The sequence below is a fragment of the Sander vitreus genome, chromosome 4, assembly GCF_031162955.1.
Source record: "Sander vitreus isolate 19-12246 chromosome 4, sanVit1, whole genome shotgun sequence".
NCBI classification, from domain to species: Eukaryota; Metazoa; Chordata; class Actinopteri; order Perciformes; family Percidae; genus Sander; species Sander vitreus.
This window is the reverse complement of record NC_135858.1, coordinates 25,392,250-25,417,442: the sequence shown is the minus strand read 5'-3', so window position 1 is coordinate 25,417,442 and position 25,193 is coordinate 25,392,250. Positions and strand designations below refer to the sequence as shown.

At 40.5% G+C, this 25,193-nt stretch overlaps 1 protein-coding gene across 4 annotated transcripts in view; it reads left to right on the top strand.

The window, feature by feature from the left end:
- arhgef10la (Rho guanine nucleotide exchange factor (GEF) 10-like a) overlaps window positions 1–25,193 on the top strand; it is a 121,360-nt gene that overhangs the window by 7,175 nt on the left and 88,992 nt on the right. Inside the window, exons 2-11 of one of the 4 annotated variants that reach the window (XM_078249159.1) lie at window positions 217–300; window positions 7,437–7,730; window positions 10,074–10,101; window positions 16,481–16,668; window positions 18,796–18,888; window positions 19,352–19,479; window positions 20,790–20,885; window positions 21,610–21,718; window positions 23,403–23,503; window positions 23,988–24,065. In XM_078249159.1, coding sequence (XP_078105285.1) covers window positions 294–300; window positions 7,437–7,730; window positions 10,074–10,101; window positions 16,481–16,668; window positions 18,796–18,888; window positions 19,352–19,479; window positions 20,790–20,885; window positions 21,610–21,718; window positions 23,403–23,503; window positions 23,988–24,065 — 1,122 coding nt within the window. In that variant the 5' untranslated portion in view covers window positions 217–293. Of the gene's footprint in view, window positions 1–216; window positions 301–7,436; window positions 7,731–10,073; window positions 10,102–16,480; window positions 16,669–18,795; window positions 18,889–19,348; window positions 19,480–20,789; window positions 20,886–21,609; window positions 21,719–23,402; window positions 23,504–23,987; window positions 24,066–25,193 lie in introns of all 4 variants that reach the window. The other 3 variants (XM_078249158.1, XM_078249160.1, XM_078249161.1) reach the window with 3 other exon arrangements.

The following is a 25,193-nucleotide window of genomic DNA, read 5'->3' as shown; positions in this document are numbered from 1 at the left end:
CGTCACCAGCTGCTGCTCTCTGCCATTGTCTATTGACATACCCGACTGCCACTGACCAATGGCTGCAGTTGGTCAAACGTAGCACTTTGTAAATCACTGGCTCCAACTAAATATGCAGATCTGCAGAATCCTTACAGAAAGCTTTGGATACAGTTACTGGTTAGGAAACCCGTTTTTCTTCTTTTTGTTCTTTTTGTTATTTTTTTTTTTTTACAGCAGATTATTTCCTTACTGCTTTGTGAAATGAAGCAGTACAAAAGGGAGCTGAGAGGACATCAGTCAACATAAATCAGATGCCATGTATGTACCCACAAGATCCAACTCAGTAATTAAACCTCCTGTTGTCCTCTGGTCAAATTTGACCCGTTTTCAAAGTTTCCACATCAGAAATGTGGGTCTCTTTCAACCAAATTGCCCCAAAAATAACACGGATGGTTACGTACAACGCTCATCGCAGGTCAAATTTAAGATCAGTTCACTACTTTCATTGAATTTTGGGTGTTTTATTCAATTTTTATAGCATTTGAAATAACTATGAAATCTCTCACTTTTTAAACAGTATCCTGACTAAACTGTGACAGTCTGTGATTATCCACTAAATCGTAACCATTTGTCAAAATAGTTAATAATTTCAGATTTTTTGAACAAAAAAATGAGGTATAATTTCATATAAATGAGGTTTATTGATTATGAATTCCAAAAAAAGTGTAAAACTAGCGGTAATTGATGTTAGTGGTGAATCCGGTGGTAGTGGAAAAAAAGCGCACAAAAAAGGGAATCTTGAAAAAAAATCGCCAGAAACAAATAGGGCTGAACGATTTTTGAAAATAATTATTAATTCTAATTGCGATTTTTTAATTTATTTATTTATTTTTTTTAGAAAATATTGCGATTGTGATTTAATATGCAATTATTTTTTAAGCTCTTTGTCTTCTATATTATTCAACAAAGACAAGCATTAAATAATTGTATAGTATGAACAACACAAGATTAGATAGATTAAACAAACTGTTCTTTCCTGGAGGCCAGGCCTGTATGTGATGATGAAATTAGGTGATGCATGAATTTATATGAATGACATCTTTTATTTAACTACTTCAGTCACAGTAGTATATTGAGCACTGACCAAGCCTGGTGTAAACATTCATATGAAAGTCAGAAACAAATCACACAAACTAAAGTGCAGATTGCAGAAATATAAAAACAAATATGTGGCTTTACCACACTTAGTAGTATTTAGATTCATTATTATTTACTGTAATAAATGTAAACATGTGGATTGCACTTTTTAAACTGTCTTTGAACTTTACTAGACAGTTAAATAAGTAAAAATATAGTATATACAGTATATACAATGGTGTATTTGTTTTTTACAGCGCACACAGAGGAGCTGCCCTCATGAAGTTGCGTGCTGCGTGCATGACAGCATCAACGTTGCACTCGCTCAGAGAGGCTATCGTTACGTTAGTAGTAGCATGCTGCTGCTGGTCTTGTCGTGGGATTAACTGTACTAATAAAACCGTTGAAACAGTGCAGCCACGCTGCTGTGAAAGCTCCCTGAACGTAATTTATCAGTCTGATTGTTACCCCTCCCCGCGGAAGTCTCCTCCACTCCATATCTTTATAACGGAGCTAGCTAACCGCTCATCAGAGCTAATCGTTGCTAACCAGTGTTGGGCAAGTTACTTTTAAAAAGTAATTAAAGTAATTACATTAGTTATTCAGTTACAAATTATGAAAGTAACTAGTTACTTCACTATTGCGTTACTTTTCAAGTACATTTTTAAATGCTCAAATGTGACCCCACCTCCACCTACCCCTCTTTAATGGAACTTAAAATACATGTGCATGTTCAATATTTATGATAAATCTGAATATTATAAGGAAATGGACACTTAATACAATACATTATTAACAGAAACAATGTACACAAATCTAAACTATTTTAATGGTGCTGTGGCACAAAGTGAGACTAGCCTCCAATCAAATGCCATGTATGTAGATATTATGTTTATATAGTGGATCGATACAAATAACACAACAACTCAACAGGCCACAACTGGGCAAAATTAAATTATGCTTGTTAAGCACTATACCAAAAATAAATAACAATTAAAGCTGCAAGCAGCGATGAACGGGCCCTCGCCTTCTTGCAGTCAGGGGTACTGGCAGACACAACATCACACACATTCTAAGTTTCATGTAAATCGGAATAACTTTTGCCAAGATACAACCGTTCATGTCTTAACAGCCACCTAGAGGAAGTTGTTCCTCCATAACTTGCGCATTGTTTTAGCTATCAAAATTCTAAATTTTAGTCATGAGGGTCCACCGAGTCTATATCCAAGTTTTCGTGCAGATTGGATTCAAGCCCCAGGAGTAGTTGGACAGAGTAGGTTTCCCATATATCAATATTTTGCTGATTAATTTAAAAAAATTAAAACGGCGCCATCTAATGGCCGATTGATGCCAAGTTTGGCAAAGATGCTAAACCGGCCATGACGAACAACCTTGTCAAGTTTCGTGGCAATCAGAATAATTGTTGCCAAGATTATATGTAACTTGCACATTTTTTCATCTATCAAAATTCTCTGGATAACTTTTCGTCATGAGGGTCAACAGATACTACCTGCAAAGATTCAAGAAGATTGAAATCACGGCCTAGGACGAGTTCGAAAGAATGTAAAACACATGAAAAATGCATAATTAAAAATGGCCGCCTTCCGGTTGGGCAGAGCTAATGAAGGTAAATGGGAAAAATGTCTGCAGTGATTAGAGCAATATGGGTATTAAATCTGGTGAAGATCAGAGCAACTATGTCCAAGTTAAGGCCTTCCAGGCATTAGGGGGCGCTATGGAGCCCACTTTTGGGCCAAATCGCTGTACAGTCTCGCAAACCTCCCAGGTGTTTATGTGGGCGCCAATTTTTGTGAGTTTTCGTATATATTGAGGCCATCAAAAATGTGCCCAAGGGCTAAAACCAATTAGGGTCCCATAGGCCACGCCCACTTCGACCAATCAGTACCTTACTGTAGGGGTGTCCTCATGAGTGGCCCTAGATGGTACCCATCAAATTTTATTAAAAAAGGATGAGCCATTCATGAGCTATAAACTTTATGTACTTGTAGCGCCCCCTAGTGGCCAATTTTCGTAAATTCTGTGGGGCACCTCCAGAGGGTCATGGCAAACAAGAATCTTAAGTTTTGCGTTGATAGCAATTATTTTGGTCGAGATATGGCAAAGTTGGTGTTTTCATACTTAGCTACACAAATTTGTTTGTGCGTAATATGTGCAATTTTTATCCTATAAAAACTCTTTGAATAACTTTTTGTCAGGTCTGTCTGGAGATGCTGCCTGCTAAGTTTCGTGCAGATCGGTCGCACGGTCTAGGAGTATTTCGGCAAAGTATGTTTTCGATAAATCGCGATTTTTCACGCATGAAAGTCCAGGCGGAAATAGGCGTGGCCTATATCAGGAGATTCAGCTGGATCCAGGGAACCCGGAAATATATGGTTTTTGAATGTGAGATGTACGGTTTGGGAGTTATAGGGCCAAACGCTTTTTTTTCTCTGCAATAGCGCCACCTAGTGGTGGATATGTGTAATTATTTTGAATCTTTGCAATGTTCACCAGTTGTGACGTGTGCAAATTTTTGTGAGTTTTCGTGCATGCTAACCCCCTCAAAAATGCGACGAGGAATTGGTAAAAATTAGGGCTGTCAATCGATTAAAAAATGTTATCTAATTAATTACATACTCTGTGATTAATTAATCGAAATTAATCGCATACATAATTAACGGTGCCTGAACCAATACTTTTTAAGAAAGTAAAAAAAGAAAAAAAAGGGTACTAAACAACAGTTGGTGGTGACATTAAAGAACGGCTTGTTTATTGCTAAGGCCATATGGTCAAAATGAAATGATTTAATAATAATGTATAACAATAACAATAATTTATTTCAGTAGTAAATTGCTGTTGAACCATCAGATGGGAAAAGGACATTTACAATAACTTCAAATGCACCACGAGGCTGCAGTTTACTAGTTTTATTGAACGCACCGTCTGTGTTTTTCCGACGGCAGCTGCAGATTGTTACATACCGGTGTTGAATCCTCTACAGTAAAACACAGTCAAACTTTACACCGTTTAGCGTTAGCCGTCAGCATTTTAACCGTGTTTAATCCAGCTACTAGCTAGCGGTAGGCTAACGTTAGCTGCTGTCGAGTATAGTGTTAACTAGCGTCATGTGCAGCGGTTTTTGTGTTTCAGAGCATCAGAGAGAAGCGCAGACATATCGGTGGCACCAGATTTCGGTAGCCAGGGTTGGCAGGGTTTTACAAGTAAATGTTCCAATTAATAATCCAGGCAGAACATTCTCGTCTCCCTCCTTCATTTTACAGTCCAATGGTGGCTAGAATAGCTCCGGGTCAAACATCAATATGGAATGGATTAATCTGCGTTATTTTTTTTAACGCGTTTTCTTTTCTCAGATTAATTAATCGAAATTAACGCATTATTTTCACAGCCCTAGTAAAAATAATAATCTGATCAAAAACAATAGGGTCCTTGCAGTTTCACTGCTCGGGCCCTAAATATATACACTCTTTGTAGTGCAAATAACATAAGTGGCCTGATGTTTATACTTGTGCGCTGGTGTGTGCGTCGAGCCGGCTTGTGTGTGTGTGTGTGTGTGTGTGTGTGTGTGTGTGGGGAGTAGGTGATAGAGCGAGGGAGAAGTGAGAGAGTGACAGTGATTAGCTTTCGAGCGAGTACCGACTCTAGAGTCATATAGTAAGAGAAACAAAGTGTGTCCCCTGTTCTTTCTGACCACGGTGGAACATCTGTAGCAGGAAAAGTTAACCCTCTCCTTGATTTCATAACGCCATACCTGTCTCTCTCTTGTTGACTGACTCGCTTGTGTTGTTCTTGCAACATGTCTTGTGTGTCCGACTAAACAAGACATTTTTGAGGTTTTCACTCAGAATGCACCCTGCACATGTGTGACTACCAAGGATCACCCATGAAAGTGTACACATACCTCACTTTCCTCTATTCACATATAACATCCCTCTACTCATTAGCACATTTGGTACACAGCGGGAGAGTTTTCAAAGCTCTATGTAGGTCAGCGACAGGGTGTGTAGGAGTTGGTTTCATTATTCTCCAATCTCTGTTCTGTGATGTATCTTATTTTCCCCTCAAGAATAGCTTTCACGCAGCTCCGCTCCCGGGGCTCTTTGTTTTTCTAAGCTGAAATGTGTTTGATGGCTTGTCCAAACACATTCCCTCAAAGAAGGTTGCTCAGAATACCTGTCGTATTGATTCTGAGGAAGGGTTATTTTAAGTGAAAAACTTCCAGTTTTGTATTAGTGTTATCAAGCTGAACTTTTATTCATGACACCAGCTGTCTGGTTGATTTTAATGTAGTGTAAATATCAATTACATTTCAGGGCGCTCCTATGCTTGTTCAAACCGATTCACTCTAGTGAACACTCAAGAATGATGCTCAGTCAGCATGGCTTTCATACGTACTTTCTGTGGAAGTACAGTGGCAATTTCTTTCATTAACGTCTTACACTGATGGTTTCTATAACATTCATTAAAAGAAGATGCTGCTTTCTTCTGACAAAATCATCCTTTTTTTCCCCCCCCCACGCATTCTATGAGCCATACCATAGACTGCACGGCCCAAATGACCTAATCAGTACTCCAGTGACGAATGTAGAAACAATGCTTTCTGAGGCGAAACAGAAGTTTTTTCTTTCTTTTTTTTCTCCACAAAAGAGTCATTGTTGATTTGAGCAATGAGTGGGCCAAATGGAAAAACCGTGCTTGTGGTACAGAAGGGATGGCTGGGTCCAAAGGCTGCAGTGGCATATCGTTCTCGTAAACATGCAGAGAACCGAAAGCAAACGTGCACATATAACATAACTTTATATTTTGATTTATTATATGGTGGTAATTCAGGAGTCAGAGCCATTCCTGAACCATAGTGCTAACAAACATCATGCCAAATTCAGCTGTCAGCAAGCAGTAGTAAAAGATAATGAGAGCTGTAAATTACATTGTGACAACCCTTTAACCAGGTTAAACAACAAAGTGCTGACAATGAATTCTACAGCCAGCCCGTGTTAAGCCACCTCCGCTCCATGCTGTCATTTTCCCAAAGGAGCCCGACAAACTGTCCCATCAGGCCCGAGAATGTTCCAGCATTGGAAGCAGTTCAGTGCTAATCAAAATGCAAAGCAGATGCTGAGTTCATTGAGCGGTACACTAACATGCACAGAAACAGAGTGTATGTCATAGAAACTCCCCCATTGTGTAATAATGAAACAATTACTGTGTGCAACAATTTAATACCTTAAGGGCATGTGTGACATGGAAGATTTCCATTTTATTTAGAAAATATGCTAACAACAAGTCTAATTTCCATAAAGAGTTACAGCCGACAATTTAAATGCCCAGCTATTTGTAGAGGAAGTACCATGGGTCCAAAGTCAGTGTCAAACATATTATGTTTGCAAATATGTTATGCCTGTATTGATTTTTCATTAATTTTAAATGAATTTGTAAAGTGTGTTTTCTGCTGCCATACGAGCTTTCATTGATAAGACAAGATGAAATTAGCCTCTCATATAATTGAGGTCTGTAATGTAAGGGCAGATGTTTTCATCAGTGGGTGTGTTGATATCTTAATTAATCTGCCACTAAGCCTCGTCGGACTCTTTGATTTAACTAACGGCCTTTCTAATGGCCATATGTCATCTTTATATTATAGTATAGTGCTAGCGTTTCGCGCTCTCTCTCTCTGCACCAAGGCTACATGACTTCAATTTTATTTCATTTATTTAGTCAAATAGTTGCTCAATGTATGGTGTTTTATGCACTGCAAGAAATTTACACACTGAAGAACAAAAGTCTGAGAATTTCAGTCCAACCTTTTGTTGTGAGCACGTTAGGGTTAACAGTTTATTTCGGGTCAGTGTTATTAAGTACAACACTGATTTTTATCCAAGGTGTTTTACATACAGCTGTTTTTGTTAAGCAGCTTTGCTGTCTTATGAAGAGCAGAGAACATTCCAGTCCTTCAGTCCATTTAAATATTTTTGCCTTTATCCAAATCATTTATGAATGAAGGGTGGAATTTGAAACAACACTGCCAGTAGTCTGGATATAGCACATTAAGGCTTAAGGCAATAACTCCTTAGTTCATAGCTTATTATCAGATGCAGGAGAAAAGGCTGGTTACAACATGATTGCATTATTTGAAAGCCTACAAATCCCTAAAGAAAAAATACAATACATTTGATGATTTGATGACATGATTATGTGGTATCCCATCACATCGTTTTTCATCATATGTCACTTTCAACTCAAATGGTGGACATGTCATTTTAGAACAAACTATTTACACTTGCATGTTGTTTCTTTTTCAGGGATTATGTCTACTGTGATGTCTCAACAGCAGCCACCAAAAGAGGATGAAGAGGAGGAAGAAGATGAGGAGCAAGGGGAAGCGTTTTCGTTTGAGGACAGTGAGGATGAGGAGAACAGTAAAGGGATCACCTCTGACTCTGCTAGATCTGTCCAGTTGTCGAAAAAGGAGGAGAGTGAGACATCCGGCAGTGTCTCACAAACGGGCACAGACTGCACACAACTTCTTACACCTGCGCCTCCTGCTGGACAGGAGGGCGTCCTCCCCAAGGATGTAGCTTCAATTTCTACTGCAGGTAACACCTTTTCTGGAATAAGCTCTACATTTTTTAAATGGGTGCTAGCCGATCAAGATTGTTCTTCTGTAGATATATGATAGAGCTCAGTTGGTTCAGCTGTTTAGAACCATCTTAAAGTGATTAACTTTGGTGGAAAATGTAAGCTACTTGGTACTTGGATCATTCAGCCAGCCCACGGGTTGGGGGTATTTCTAAGCTACTGACGGCGGCTAGCTTCAGCCTCAGTGACTATCCCCGCGGGCTTCACACACCTGAACAAAACCAAAGTATGTGATTAACGTTACCTGAATCTTGGCAGTGACTTGCTAGCCAGCAGATAAACAGTGTAAATAACCGCACGGCGACGTACACACACCTGCAGCCCCATGCACCATAAGCTAGCAACTGCGCTAAGTTATGTTACACTGAAAAGGCATTGACATGTAGCTACTGTAACGTTAGTGGGAGTTTTTTTTTTATGTTGTAGCCTAGCATGGTAGAGGTGGAATTGTTGGTGCGTTAACGTTACGTACTTTACGTACATTTTTGTAATGATATAATGAATCATATTTTACCAGGTGATAATATGTTTTGGAATCAAATTACAATATGCAAAGTAGTCCTACGGTAAGTAGGCTAACTAATAACTATAGCTGCTAAATAAATGTAAGTGGAGTGAAAAGCACAGTAAGTGAAGTAGGCCTATAAGTGGAGTAGAAATACAAAGTAGCTTTAAAATGGACAAAAAGAATACAATAAAACAAAGGTGAGAAATTGTCTTTGGCCTATCTGGCAAATTGGGGAATACTGGATACCAGGAAATTGAATACAAGTACAGTTATGAGTAGTAAATGTACCCAGTTATTTTCCACCACTGCTGATGGGTGTGGACTTTGACAGTTTGATTGACACCATCTGGCTTAAATTAACTAACTTTAACCATTTTGTTATTGTAGAGAGTAGACACGGGATAGTGGTAAAAGTTGCTGTACTGTAACCAAAACCAACATGCTTCATCCTCTCCACATGCGTGATGTCATCAAACAGCTGCTGGGCATATCACTGAACCACTAACTAGTCACTGTACAATAAGCTGTATTTGATAAAATGGCTCTAAGATTGTATGTTGCATCATAAGTAAATGTATCCGATCAGTTTCCCATAGCCACACGCTGTGTGAGTGACTTCAGCTTGTATGTGGTTTAAATCTCTCCTTAACAGGATTTAATTATTGCCTCAGGCAGACAGAACAGAGTTAATGTTCCCCTTAAATGGATGAAGTTATGTATTAAGTATGATATATTTACTACCTGGGTAACGTTGCCAAACTGGTCCTGATAATTACATGCCAGGATAAAGAGATTTAGGTCTTGGATAAGTTCTGTTGGACAAAGTGAAGCTATTAATGCTTAATTAAAAAGCTTTTTTTTACTAAGTCTACAGTATGTGTGGTAATCCGTTAAGTGGGCTGTGGAGATGCGTAGGGGAATTCTGGGCGTTGATAATGTGTAGTGGAGGTCTGTTTCTGTTATGTAATGGAGGGCTGAGAGCAGCTGAGATTCAGATCCCTCCCTCACCAGATGACATTAGTTTACATGGTGGAAAAAAAACAAAGGAAATTGATCATGACATTTGTTTAACAGCACTTTCCTTACATACATACACCTACATTCCTTTGCTGTGAAAATACAGTACAACCTTAAGGCCTGCATGATATGAAGAAAATATGCGATCATGTTTTTTGAATAGAAAGCGGCATTACCTACTAAATAATAACTTACTAAATGATAAATAACCAGATATCAAATTGTACTCAGTTCTGCCTGTCTGCTGCTTTCAGTAAATACAACAAATTGCTTGAAATAATTTCCAACATTGTTGTATTGAACATTGAACTGAACCTAAAAGCACCCAATACAAAAAGAATGATAATAGTTACATTTTAAAAAGCAGTTTCTACTGATACTCTATTTCAACAAACTCTCAAAATACTTGAGTGCAATATTGCAAACTTTTGCGATATGTTTGTCGCGTAAGTTGACATTGCGATGTTAATAAAAAAACAATGTGTTGTGCAGCTCTATCAACCATGCTTAATTGTCATTGTAACTACCTTACACCATCTGCTTAATTATTTCAGATGTAGGTGTCCTTCATGTAAGCAAGTGTGATTTAGTTTTGACAGTAACTTTCTTACTACTATACTGTATACAAGAAGTAAGAGAGAATAGGTAACAACACAAAGTCACAGTCCTTCAAGTGAGTCAGTCCTAAAGTTGTATTTGTCATTTTTTTTCAAATATGTGCTTCCTTTGCTTTGGAATAGTTGTCTCATGGTTTCTCTTTTCCTCATTTTGACAGATGTTCCAGTTAATGAGTCACCCAGCGGGTAAGTTGCCTTTGATTATTACAGTATGGGGAAAATTACTAAAGGGCGGTGGAGAAAGTAAACTCAGCATCACGCCACGTCAATGTTATGTCTTATGTCTGAGATAATGTCATGCTTACACGACATCCAAACACGCCACAGTGGGTATGAGATACTGGGATGGTACGCCGCATCTATTTGTTCAACATTTAGATTCCAGATGGCACGTCACACACACAGTGACAAGTGATAATATCAAGAATAAAGTAATGTTGCTGATACATTCCTAGACGGAAATCACAGGATTGCCTAATTCATGATGATGCATACAGTATAATGTGATGCGCCTTGCTTATATACTCTATTATGTATGTTGTGTCAAGATGAACTTAATTTAAAAAGTCAGTTCACCCAAGCAGAAAAAGCTAATCTCTCCCTTGTGGTACTGTTCTGTAGCCATGCAAACAGTGTTGGTGTTCTTTATCTTTATTTAATTTGACAGGAACAGTGCATATTAATAAACATGTCTGTAAATATGCCAGGTTCAGCCAAAGGGCTGCTATGTTATATTAAGGAACGTCCGTTACATTCAAGCCATTGCCAAATGAGTTGATACAAAGCAAATCAAGACTATCAGCTCCACACAACTCTCTCTGTATTTCTCAGTTTGGCTATGTTTACAAAACGGTATAGTCCGGCGACTTCCGCACGCAGCAGCTTGAGTGATACGTTTTAAGTCACCGCTGAAGAGTCCATCATGTTTTTTTTTTTTAAATTCCCCCTGTCCTTGTTTATTTGACGGGTTAAACTACTAGCAACTGCGTGGAGGAAGGATGGGGGGTGGTGCGTGATCACCGAAGGCTTGTGTCATGTGGACGCGCTGACAGTGTAGTTGTCATTACTTAGAATTGCTCATGGGGGGCGACAGAAACTACACACTACAGCTTTACACTGCAGTCTCAATACAGTTCCGGCTGCGTAGATGTATGAATGAAACGACTCTAACCCCTGGTGCAGTCAGAAAACATCTTTTGTACACTCAAGAAGACGGTTTGCTTCAAGGCCTCAGCCCAGTGAATAATAATGTGATAGTTTATTGATTCCTCTAAATCAACTCTCATCTTTTTGCCTGCCCTCCTCCACGGGGAGGTCTGCAGTCAAAGTCACCTACAGAACAGCCCTGGGGCTGATAGACAGTTAGGTTTTTCAAAGGATACTTTAGCTTGCTTGAATCAACAGCCATTTAATGCCTTAAAGGTTCAGTTGGTAACTTTTATAAAAATGAAGTTATCATTGTCATATTTGCCCAAACTTTCGCTATATCCGGACAGTAGTACATAAATCAGATAATCTGTGAAAATGTCACGTACCTCTGCCTCGATGGTGCTCCTAATGGCATAAGGAGAACAACCAATCAGAGCCATGGCATCTCTAACGCAGTATCAGTTACATCACGATTACTGCGTTGCCTTTTTCTCACCTCATATGTATTCAGAAACATATTTTAGTGTACTGTTTAGCTGTAAAATGAGAAAGCTTGCTCCAGCCAGTCGGCCGTTGGGCGGTGCTAGGTTTTGCTAAACCAGTGCCTGAAATGGGCCAGTACACACCAGTATTCGAGTACTTCTGATTTCTTGAGTGTTATTAAAAGGCAGATATTTATACCAAAATAGGCTATAAATCATGATTCATTGGGACAAACCAAGCAATTCTATGTACAATTAGACATTCAACACCCCCATTTAGCCCAAATGCAATGATCCTAGTTTGACTGTTTGACCGCAGTCCACGAGCAGTCATTGACTCTGCGTTAGAGACTCCTCCGCTCGGATTGGTTGTTTTCCTACGGGAACGGTGGGAACTTGCAATTGCCATTAGGAGCAGTACGGGGAGGCAGAGGAACAGATTATCTGTCTCATGTACTACTGTCAGGATAATGTCAGTTTCAACAAATATGACAATAACTTATTTCTTTTTATAAAAGTTACCATCTGGAGCTTTAAGTGGAATCTCACCAGTCAGTATTAAATAAAATGAAATGAAAACTGAAGTTTCTGGCATGTAAAGCTTAGAACATCTTCATACAGGGGAAGCACATTTACATGTGAACTGCTAGAACCACCAGATAGCAGAAACCTTACTAAAGTAGTTCAGAGACACATGAACATATAATGTACTATACACATTTTTCCTTGCTTGTTTAACGTTATGAGATTTACTATATTGTTCTAGGCCAGGGGTCTTCGACTTTTTTTAAGCCAAGGAACCCTTAACTAAGAGAGAGACGGAGCAGGGACCCCCTACTACATATACTGTATAACATGTAGTTGCATATTAAACAGGACCTACAATCAAGTGTGGGCGGCCTAAAGCCGAAATACTGTGAATGCATAGAATACTAAGTTATTAAAATAATAATTGTTGGCATGATTTTATAAATTATGTTTTAATGTTAAAACATACATGTGGCACAGTGCATTGTTTGGATTAATTGTATCTGTGGATGGCTAAGTGACTACCTAACCTACAGTATAGGCCAGTACTTTTTTTTCCCTCATAAATAGGCTGATTTATATTTGCTAATAATATGTTGGATGCATGTTAAGACATTTTGATTCTTGAAAAAACTTTCGAAAAATAAACAATAATTTGGTGGCCCCCCTGCAGTAATTCTGAGGACCCCGTAGGGCTCCCGGGCCCCCTGTTGAAGATCTCTGTTCTAGGCTAAAACAAACCATAGAATGTATTTGCAAACACTCTTTGGTCTCTTCGGATCTTATCAGAATCCTCCCTCTCCAGCCTCTCTGGCCTGCATGATGAAGCCATGCAGGGGCCCTGATTTTGGCGAAAGCTGTAGGAAGTGTGTGCTAAAAAAAAACCTCTACTGATAGCGGACTTTAGGGTTCGGATTCCTGTGGGCTTTCCTGTGCTGAAAAGAGGGGCCTGTATTCATGCACAGGTGTGAGCGTGTGTGCATGTGTCTGTACAGTATATGTTTGTGCTGTGTGCATTATGTGTGTGTGCAATGGAGTCACAGGGAGGTCTTGGTAATTTCTCATGTGGGGGGGGGGGTTTCTGCTGAGTGCACATTTCCACTTTGGTGTAGTCAATAGTCTGCCTTTTTTAAAGAGGAGCTATCAATAGCACTTTCCACCATCAAGGTGTTAAGACTGTCAGCACACCCACCAGATCTGTCAGCAGTTTTAGGATAATATTGCCAAAATAACTTTTTGATTTTCAATGCAGACATATGGGGTTATCTTAACAGTGCAATGACAGCACATCAGCTCGTTACAGCTATTAAGCTCAAGGCAGCATTTCTCTCCTGTGAGTTTTCTGTGTGCTCCAGTGTTTGATGCCAGCATTTACTTCCGACTTTACCCACCCCCCCCACCCTGACAGATAGTTTTCATTAAACACATTGCACAGAACCTCAGCAATAAATAGATTAACACAAAAGATACCATGACAACGTGACAGTAAATGCTTCTGTTTTATGTGCACAGAACTGTAGCGTTAGAAAGTATAACTTTACTTTATCTTCTCTCCCCCCCCCCCCATCAAAGTTACTTTTTTGTTTAGTTCAACTTTTTGCCCTTTTGCAGCCTTGCAGAACTTTAGACTTTTGCCCTTGTTAAAAACACATTTATTTTTCACAGCCACTTTTTTTTTTGAAGACCCCCCCTCACCTTGTTGTACTCGCCTCAGTTGAATGTGCCGTGAAAGCAAAATAAAAGTGTTAAAAACAAAATGTGAATGCAACTATAGTGGGAAGCCATGAACCACATACTTAGCGTGCTATCTATAATTAGAGTCTGTCATGATGTACAGAACAACTTCAGTACCACCGGCTGCATCGTGGGGAACGGTTCAAAATTGAGGAGTGGGCCGTTGTTTGTAGAGGCGATTTAGAACCTGAGGACAAACAGAGCTTCATCAGTATGGCCAGCACAATGCTCGTGCAGTTAAAACGGATAGCTATGCTCAAGAGTAACCAGGGGGCAGAACAGGTGGAGCTATGGCAGGTTGTATTGTCCTGGCACAGAGGCTGAAGGGAATGAAAACGGATGGAAGTGTGGGATTTGCATTCAGTCAGCTTCTGCTTCAGGCCCCGGGCTATGCCATTTGCATTGACAAATGATTCCCGCTTCTCTCCTTGAGCTATATGACTCACTAGGGCTTATAGGGACAGATAAGTTGTGAAGGGGTGCGCAAAGATATACGCCTGGATCGATCGCTACACTGCTCAAATCACTCTCGCCTGACATGAATGCATACAATCACGCAGACAAAGCTGTACACCGCGATTGTTCTGGCTCCACTCTATTTCTTTTCCACACGAGCAATCTTAATGACAAGAGATCAGTTTATCGTAAGACATTTCTTGACAAATAGCTCTTTATTTTGTTTTTATGTGGGCGGAGATCATTTTTGTTCTTTTAGATTGAGATGAATGATCCAGCATCATAGAGAATGCAGCAGCGTCATACTTTACAGGCTTTTGCAGCTTGATGCCACCGCAAAACCAAATGTCTACTATCAGTAGCTCTGATATAACATGTTGGCAGGGCATTGCATCTACTTCTCAGATATGTGGTGGGCATTTATAGCACAACAGGGAGAGCATGGCTCAAACACAACCAGAGCTATCACTTTATTTACATACAGTTTATAATGTTAAACTCGTAATTAAAAGGTTATATTTACATACATTGTTATATTTACATTTTTAACTCTCCTTCATTTTGGACCAGATTGAAATGCCAGACTGCTGGGGTTTGCTGAACTGGCTTTTACATTTAAAGTGTAAAAAGTAGGGCTGTCAATCGGTTACAATTTGTAATCCGATTAATCGCATGAGCGTCTTAGTTAACTCGCGATCAACCGCTAATTAATCACACATTTTGTATCTGTTCTAAATGTACTATAAAAGGGACATTTTTTCTTTCAAGTTTTTAATGGTCCAGTGGTATTTGAGACTCAACTACTCCGCTGGGAACTTTAGTCTTGTTGAGAGATCAGTCTGGAAGGGCTTTGAAACTCAACTTGCCATTCAAAAGACCCTTGTCTTTATCCATTTCTGCTCAAGGAGCTTTGTTTCTGCTAGCCATCCTCTCCCGTTCATGGATGTATTCTAGGACCCGTAACACCTGCTCCCGTTCTGCCGTTTCGTCGAAATCACAGAGCGTGTGCGCGTTAATAGCACATAAAAAAAAAAAAAAAAAAAAAAAAAAGAGTGGCGTTAAATTAATTTGCGTTAACTCATTATTAACGGGTTTATTCTGACAGCCCTAGTAGAAACCGTTCTCTGTCATTGAGACTATCTAAGTTATTCTCATGCAGTGAATCTAACCTATCAGTATTCTGTGTGTGGTAACACAGATGCTACAAACTACCTACTGTTATTTTTTTTATTTGACTCAATACACAGTTCACCTGGTGCTGTACTCTACAAGAACAGATAATGGTTTTCAAGATTGTTGGATACACACAGTCTACTTCCATTGCCACTGAAATGGAAAGTCTCTGCAAGGCTGCCACCTCAAGGGCTCCTAATTTATGTAATTTTCGTGCACATTATTTTTCTGGCATGTCTTGTTTGTCTGCAAGTTGCTCATCACTCTGAGTAGCTGCTGCTGCTGCTGGCATTGCGAGCATTGCTGAGGTGTTTAGCAGAGGGACAGATTTAATTAGTGTAGATGGGAGTCTCCTACACGCTGGATCCTGTCATATTATCAGTCATGTGGAGGAGGACAATCCCTCACTGGCAGCATCAACACAGGCCATGTGATAGCTGTGTCAACAAGATTTTCCCCTGTGATGTCAGTTTGTTTTTAATAGCCGGTTCAGGGCGGCATGTTTTAAGTCAAAAAGCCAGCGGTTGATTATGGTAAGCTGCAGGCATGACAGGTATTTGACAGTGCTCAGGGGCGAGTGAAGTAACTCAAGTATTTAGCAGTAGGTGTGATTATATATTTTTTCCTTTACACATGGCCTTGCACAAGTTCTTCTGAATAAACAGATCAGCAACTTATCCCACACACAGCTATAGTTGTCACTATTAACAAAACGTATTGGGTAAAGTGCCAGAAATGGTTGTCCCAAATAATCACTTAAAGGAATCCACTCTGTACTTCCGCGTATTTAGCTATTTTCAGTTCCACTTAAGGTCCTGTCTGGGTGGAACATTTTCCTGTGAAGCCTACATATGAAAAAATAAGATAGAAGACAAACAAAGCACTCAGAGAGCAGACTTCAGGGAGTGTGCATTTGCATGCTTGGATAGCAAAGAACTATTTTGACCCTCGCCTCCCTCTTCCTCTCACTGAAATTAACTCGTAATGAGGCACACAGCACTCGGTGTTAGTTTAACTACTACTAATATGTGGGTACCTTCCAGGGCCTCGGCGGCAGCAGCAGCAGCAGCAGCAGCAGCAGCAGCCGAGCCCAGTACCTCAGTGTCTCGTGTGGGAGAGGAGCTCCGGGGGCTTCCAGTTGTGCCGCCAGCTGTGGAGACGCCGACTGATTCAGGAGACCACAGCAAAGCAATCGGCAAGGAAAGCTCAGACTCCAGGGACACCTCTGAAGGTACAGAACTAAATTATATTGACGGAGAAGTGATGTACCTTATATTGTAGATCAAGGGTTCAATTTCAGACCAAAGACAAATTGAATTTAAGCTTGCTTTTGGATTCAGGCTCATTCCAACCTGCGCATCACAGTGTTCCCATCGCGGACAGATCTGTTAGAAAAAAACCAATCGGGCCTCCAGAGTTGCGTAAACAGTAGCGCGGAACACACCACAATGACACTGGCGATATAAATTGTGCGCCAGTTTTTTGTTAGTACTGCACCTAGCATCGTTTGACCTTAATCAACAGTATCAAGAATCCCATATTACAGGCCTACGGTCATCTTATGGCTCATTGATTTCTACGGTGAAAGAGGTCAGACACACATTATGTATTGACAGACGCGTGTGCACAAATACACAAACGCACTCCGTTCTCACGCACACGTATTCTCTGGCACGATTTGATTTCTACACAGACATGACACAAATCCAATTAATTCAGGATGAGGATCAATAGAGAACCATTTCCATGAGGGAAAATTGCTTTTGGATTTCGACTCAGTCAGCAATGCTGGCGTTATTTGAAGGTGGCTCAGAAATGAGAGATGTAAAGGAGCCCTGCAATGCTGCACGACAATTTTTATGTCCCACTCTTCTGATGTATTTCCACACAGGCCTCCGCTCAAACTAGCTGAAAAATGTCAATTATATTAAACCTCTCGCCTCGATATCGAAAATTATAAAACACAAAGTGGGAAAAGCAAGCCAACTTAAAACAACATAAATGAATAGGACTTCACTGATCTTAATGAGAAATCTACTGCAATGCTGGGTTTGTGTTTTTACATTTGGTACTTTTTACCTTTTTTTTAGTTTTGAAACACCAGACTCCAGGAAATCTTTTGGCATATGTATTAACCTGCTGTGGAGGACAACATGTTTCATTGTGTAGAAAGACAGTTTCAATTTGACCAAATGTACTTTACATTACATGGATGAATAACAAAGTATTTCCTGTTTGTAAAATGTCCCTTCACTCCTCCGTTGTGGCACATTTTGATGCGATTATCTGACATTGATCGCAAGTGCCTTGCTACGTATTTTTTTTCTTTCACATTCTCAACAAGGAAATGTTCGCAATGGCAGTGTATTATTATTTATTTATTTTTGGTTGCCTGCAGTGTCATTGTGACCTGTGGATGAGTTGTCATTGTGCTGCTGTAGAGAAAAGTTTTATAAAAGTAAGAAAACACAGTGAGGAACTTCTGCTTCTTCACATTGGAAATAACAAGCCGTCTTCCCAAGAGGCCATTTTTGCAAATATGCTCATAGTTAGGCTGATAGCACCAAATCCAGTTTTTTTTTTTTCGTCTCTTTTCTGAATCCTTTCTGAATGCACAAGTGTAGGGAAGTGAGCGATATATATACAGAACATTTGTGTAGCTAATCCTCGTTTGTAGAAAAAGAGTTGCTCTTTGTTCATCTGCTGGATTGTATCCAAGGTTATTTTAGACTGAATAATCCATGACAGAATACACATCGCCAATCAGATTAATTGAAAACAGTGATTGTTGCTGTTAGGGGATAAGGAGAAAGTGTTACAGACAAATCACAGTTTAAAACTAAATCAATAAAGCTCACTGAGCTAAATTAGGCTGAAACACTCTCAAAGCAGTTAATGACAAATCCGGTCGAGCGTGGAGATAGAATGGGTCAATAGCTCAAACGAGCTGGAGACAATCATGTTGCGTCACATGGACAAAGCCGTTACGGCAATATGCACAAAGCGACGTGCCAGATCTCCCTGAGGAAGAAGACCTTTAAATGCATGCGATACAATAAGTATGTAAATATTCAAAGGCTGTGTGAATTCCTAACCACAGGCGAGACGAGCTGGTGTCTTTTATCTATTCTGCTTTGCCAAAAGGATTCAGGCAATGTAGTTTGGAGCTGTGTGTGCACGTCTTTGTGCGTGTTGTTTTTGGGGGAGAGAAATGTCAAAGACTGATCCAACATCATGGAGGTGCAACTATCAAACAGTAAGGGAGATAAAAGATGGAAGTCACAACTCTATTTCTATGTAAAAAAACCCAAAAAAAAAAGTGTTTGTGTACTTTGATGCTACTGCTTTTCTTTGCCAGCTTTGTGTGCGGCTGAAGCCGAGCCACAGACAGAGGAGGCTTCCGAGGTGATCTATGATGACGTTCCAAGCGAGGACCCCCTCTCTCCCGATGGTTAGTAGCTGCGACAGAATTGTGTTGGTTTCGGATGTTTGTCCTATCGAAGGGCTGGGCGATATGGAGAAAATCAAATATCACAATATTTTGGACCAAATACATCGATATCGCAACGATATTGTATGGTTGACCATTGGTGCTTTCACACAATATTTGCTCAATGACATTTTTGATAAATAATCATCGGTAACGTGGCTATAATGATTAAGTGGGTAAAGGCAAATAATAGAACAGCTAGAACAGTCTGGTAAGTTCAGAAAATGACATCGCTTTACTGTACCGCAGCCTCTAAAACCAGGCAAAGACGACACATTTTATTATATTACCATATCCAAAATCTAAGACAATATCTAATCTTGTATCACGATATCAATATAATATTGATATATTGCCCAGCCCTATCCTTTCGTGAAGCTTGATGCGGAGCTTCTGATGTGTGATGTGTTTGTGTGTTTAGCAGATATGATCTATGAAGATGTTCAGAGAGACAGCGGTCCTCTGGACGCGGACAATGCGTGGAGCTCCAGTGAGTTCGAAAGCTACGACGAACAGTCCGATAACGAGACCAAGCTACCAACACGGAGCAAGGTAGTATTCGCGAGCGTGTGGAGGACGCATGCCTGATGTGTGCATTTACCTCACACAAGTCGTCACAGCTGTTTATTTTACGTGGCGTCATGACCAGCCAGGTTGTTTTGGTTGGTTTTCAGCACTTTGAAAAAGAAAAATCAAGGAGAATATTTCATCTCTCTGCTCCTCTGGCGCAGTTGTCTTTATTAATGTATAGAACTGGAAGGAAACTATGAAGAACTTTAAAAATGTACAAGAGGCTGTCTCGGCCTTAAACCTTCAGTGTGGGATAAAAGTAAACAAGAGGCATTTCAGTTCGGAAAGCCTCAGATCTCTTTGCCTCTTCTCTGCCAAAGGATGCTGTTCATCAGTGTTGTGCAGCACGGCTACACAGCGTCAGTCTTCCACATGATGGCACTGTGTGCACATTCACATTGTGCTGCATTTCCTTTATGCTTCAACAGCCTCTAGCATGCATGCACCTATGCAGTCATAGGAGAACATTTGGAGTCATACTATTTAAAAAAAAAAAAAAAAGAAAAAACCACAACTATTTTGCCGAGTTGAATCATTATTCATGTATAGATTTATACCTACCTTTTTACATATTTTCTCATATTGAAGATGTTTATGTATGGATATAATTCCATTGTAATCCAAGAAAACCCTGAGTTAAACCGACGCTTTGAGAAACGAGGTAGAGAGCAAAGGGACTTTTTGTTGTTGTTTGGAAAATGAGTTGCTCAGGTTATTAAAAACAGGAAGGTGTGGTGTCAGAATCCCCCAAAAGTTCTCTTGGCATGCTTGTCCCAGGCCACTGAACAAAAGGAAGGATCCAGCCGCACTGGTTGAACAATTTAATGAAGAAAGCCTTGGCTATTAAGGCCCGGCAACACTTTTCGGCTAATCGGCTAGCACAGCCTTCATCAAAAACGCATAGTTTTTAATTAGTCACGCCCGATTAAGTTTTCACCAAGTGTACCTGAAGTTCTCCTCTTGTTTAGTTCACTGCTTAATTTGAGCAGCCTGGGAGAGCTCTGACATAGTTTGCTTAATAATTGCCCTAAACTGCCTGCACCCCCCCCCCCCCAATCCATTATTCTCATACAGCATAACCCCTTTGACCAAAGCAGTGCTCCAAGCCTTTGTGCTCTCTATGCTTGTGATTAATTCCCGATGTTGCGTAGCTTGTTTTGCCTTGATCACTCTGCCTCCATTTCTCTTTTTCTATCTCCTCTCCCCCTACTCTTTTCTTTCTCACTTCGCCTTTTGTGGCTAAACTCCACCTGCCCCCACGTCCCCCGCCTGTCCCTGTCCAACACCTGTAGCTCTCTCCTGAAGTGTGTCGGCTGAGGGAACGCTGTGCCAGGACCAAACGTGAACTGGCCATGAGGCTGTCTGGCAAGCACAACTATGACATCAAGGTATATCTCCAGCAGCAAGCCAACGCAGCTCTATCACACTGTTTCTTCTTCTCCCCAGAGCTCTAACCACTCCGCTAGATGTTTGTCAATAGGATTGATGATCACCCCAGAGCTGAAATATGCTGTGTTGTGTGCTCAGCTGACTCAAAGGCTTAACTGTCTCTTTGCACCATCCTTCCCAGCTTTGCTTTTGGACTCTGACTTTGCTTTGAGACTCTGATATGTCAGTCTCTGTCTGTTTACCCTGCCTGGTTTAATAGCATGATATATTTATGGGACACATGAATTATTTAATAACATTCAGTGTATTTACTTCCAAAAACACCAGTCCAACTTGCCCCCAATTAATGACCTACTTTTCCTGAAGTAGCGTCATTTAAAAATACTACCACCCTATGTGTATTCTAGGTCTGTGGAGTCTGGTTGCAGGGGCCTCTGTGATGTTCAGGGTGGAGTTTGTGGTCAACTAAATTCTCCCGCTCTGATGTGGAGCTCACTCTTGTTACCATAATCTCCTGATGATATGCTCATAGGCTCTCTGATTAGAGGCTGTACAGCGACCCACAGGGAGTCGCAGATGGTGAGATCCATGATGAGCCCACTGAGCGCCACTTCTCTCCGTCTCTCTTCAGAGGAGCGCCGCAGGTTATCAAGTCTCCACAGCGTGGCACTTTCCTCGTACCCTAACCCTCCTTCGTCGTTTCTGTCTGCTCCTTCCAACCAGGTTCAGCAGCTCATGAAGGCGGCGCGAAGCGGAACGAAGGACGGCCTTGAAAAGACCAAGATAGCCGTCATGCGAAAAGTTTCCTTCCTCCAGAGAAAAGATCAATTGGGTAATGCAGGGAAGTCTAAACACTTTGTAAATGTTGGTTAGCTGGCTTTTTTTTATTTTTTTATTGGGGGGTTGGACAAAAGTGATACTGTTTTTAATCATGGGTATTGGTTGGGGTTGGGCATCGTTTGGATTTTAACGATTCTGATTCCAATTCCGATTCTTCCTTTCGATTCCGGTTCTTATCGATTCTCGATTCCGATTCTTTGAGGGGTGGAGTTGAAACGGGTCACGTGCCTATTTTCACAAATAAATTTATTTTGATTCAACGATGGTTTGCAGTTTTACAGGGCTTTTTCATGTAAAATAAAGCCACACTAGAGCACTGCTTACTGGGCTCCAAGGCTGCAACACGACAAGCGCCTGGCCGCTTCGGAAACCAAAACTTGCGCCTGTTAAATAGGGAAGAGATCATCGGATTTGAAACCAAATCCTCCAAACGATTCCAATAAAGAAACGATTCTATTGGAATCGTAATTTTTGAAACGATTCCAAGTAGGAATCGGTTCTCGATGCCCAACCCTAGTATTGGTTATTACAGTTATTACTCCAAAGACTGTATAAAAGAAGTGGACGTAGCCTCCGTGGCGTCACCCATTGATTTGTTTCGAAGCCTCGAGTTTGGCATTTTCTACGTCCACTTCTTTTAATACATTATACATTACATGGTTCACTCTTTGAATAGGCAGTTGCTTATGCGCAAAGCTAGCCAAGCCAGAGTAGTGTTCGAGGCAGATATGGCAGATTGGAGATGCTTTTTCTATCTCTTACAAATCCCTTCAGGGAGAAATGAAAGCACTGTGAAAAAAAGACTGATTATAACTATAATAAATAAAACAGACAGGCTTTCTCAGTTTTAAGGCAGACGATGTGGTCGAGTAAAGTTTTTGCTACGTGAGAAAGAGAAGGATGAAGCAACTCATGCGGCACAGTATAGGTTGTGTCATAGGAACCCTTGCCTAACAATAGAGAGAGATTGCCATCCATTAATGGAGTATCGAGCAGCTCCACAAACCATAGATGCCAGACCCACGCCTCAAACAAATCTCTGAGCAATCACAAAGAGGTAAAGAGGCCAGTGCTGCTATTTTTAGGTGTTGATCGAGGGAAATCTGCATGGCATTATATTTCTTTTCCGCCAATCCTCTGTTATCATTCCAAAGTCTTTAATTGGAACGGTGGAAGCTTTTGGTATCTGTGTCTTTATGGTTATGAGTGGATTGGGGATTTGTTTCTTTTTCTTTTGAGACTGTCGAATGTCTTTGTGCCAATGCAGAGATGAGAACGCGTTGATCGTGTTTTTGCAGACACACGTTTGTGTGCCTCCTTTTACTCCTACAGAGATACAGTATTGTTTTTGAATTTTTGATTTTCTTTTTCCCAAAGGCCTCTCTGCTTCTCACTCCATTCTCCATAGCTCTTTCTCTCTCTCGCTCCGTCTCTTTTTCAGTCTATGGAAATCTCTTCATACTTTCGAGGTAATAAACTTAGTGTGTCGCAATGTGTCTCCAGCTGCAGTGAGATCTGATAGCTGCCTTTCTGTTTTCTCCTCTCTGTCACACACACACACACACACACACACACACACACACACACACACACACACACACACACACACACACACACACACACTCTTACACTTACTTTTTGTATGTTTCTCCTTCTTTATTTCTGATTGTCTGCAGAAGAGGAGGATGATGCAGGATACCTGGATGTGGCTGTGTCAGAAGTGAAGCATCCCCCCCCACAGCTAAGCCCCATGCCAGAGGGGCTGACCAACCACCAGGTGCACCTGACAGTTTTTTTTATGCAACCATTTCTTCTTACGCGTCCATAAATAAATATAAGCCGCATATGTAGGAACATGTACTATACTTAATATCTAGCTTTTATGTGTAACACATTCTGTACCCAGTAGCGTTGAGATAAGGCTCGAAGCTGTCATGTGAAAAGTGTTCATTTGTTATTTCAGTATTTTTTACATATCTATATGCTCTATTCTCTTTATCCTATTTGGAAAAGCAGTGTGTTTTGTAACGGCTAGAACAGCCGCTTTTATGTCATAGGAAATCCAATGATTCAGAACTCAGATCGAGGCCTTGATCAAACAGATCAAGTCCTTTTGGGATCTTTTTCCGCCTGTGATGAACACATGATTATAGTGCAATCCATCAACCCTGCACGGTGCTTAACTGAAAGCATACCGCACACTGCAGCCCTATCATGTCCTCTTAGTGCTAGATTTCCTGACTGGTCTGTTGTCTACGCAGGTTGTCAGGCGCCATATCCTCGGCTCCATCATTCAGAGCGAGCGGAGCTACCTGGAGTCTCTCAGGAGAATCTTGCAGGTGAGCTTTTTAGTCCCTGGTGTCCTCCTCTGCCACATGCAATATCTTCACCATTTAGCTGTTAGAAATTACACTGAAAAGAGAAGCGACGATATCAATCAAATTACCGAGGTGTCTCAGCATAAATAATCTTGATAGAACAGCCGTCCTCATTTCTGCCGCGTTGTGCCGATGAGAGAGAGAGAGAGAGAGAGAGAGAGAGACTGAGTGTCAGGCATGCGAAGGAGGGGGGGAGCCTCTCATCTTTAATCTCTCTTTTTAGGGGGGGAAATGAGACTTGTTATCTCCTCATCACAGAAAAAGAAGAGGAGCCTACTGAAATGGAATCAGCAGCCATCAATGTCTTCATTGCACAGTGCAAAATCTTTCACTGTCAAGATGCAATGCGCTACCTTTGTTGTCGAGTGACATGATTGCGTGCGATACCTGGGGAGGTTTAGCTCTTTTGAAATCTCTCTTGTTATTCAGAGAGTCCAGACAGCTAACATAAAAAGTAGGGCTGTCAAACGATTCTTTTTTTTCGCGATTAATCGTTGAATTTCTATAGTTAATCGCGATTAATCGCTTGTTTTATCACATGTTTAAAATTCTATTATTTTGCATTTCAGAACTGTTTTTAAGTACATATTAACAATGGAAAGCAATTCTTACCAGTGTATCTTGATTGGGAATCAAATGAATGCAAAGAAAGTGACTTTATGAACTTGATTTTAAGATTAGTATTTGTACAAAAGAAAAATGTGTGAATCTAGTCACACATTTGAATCTAGAGTCAATACAATAACTTATTTCACTAGTAAATAGCTGTTGAACGACAAAAACAACCACCAGATGGGAAATGGGCATTTAACAATAACCATGAGGCTGTAGGTAACCAGTTTCATTGGTCTGTGTTTTTCCGACAACAGCAGCTACAGATTGTTACATCCCGGTGTTGAATCCTCTACAGTGAAATACAGACAAACTTTACACCATTTAGCGTTAGCTATCAGCATTCTAACCGTGTTTAATCCAGCTACTAGCTAGCGGTAGGCTAACGTTAGCTACTGTCGAGTATAGTTTTAACTAGCGTCACGTGGAGCGATGTTTCTGTTGCCTCTAACGTCTGTTTCAGAGCTTCAGAGAGAA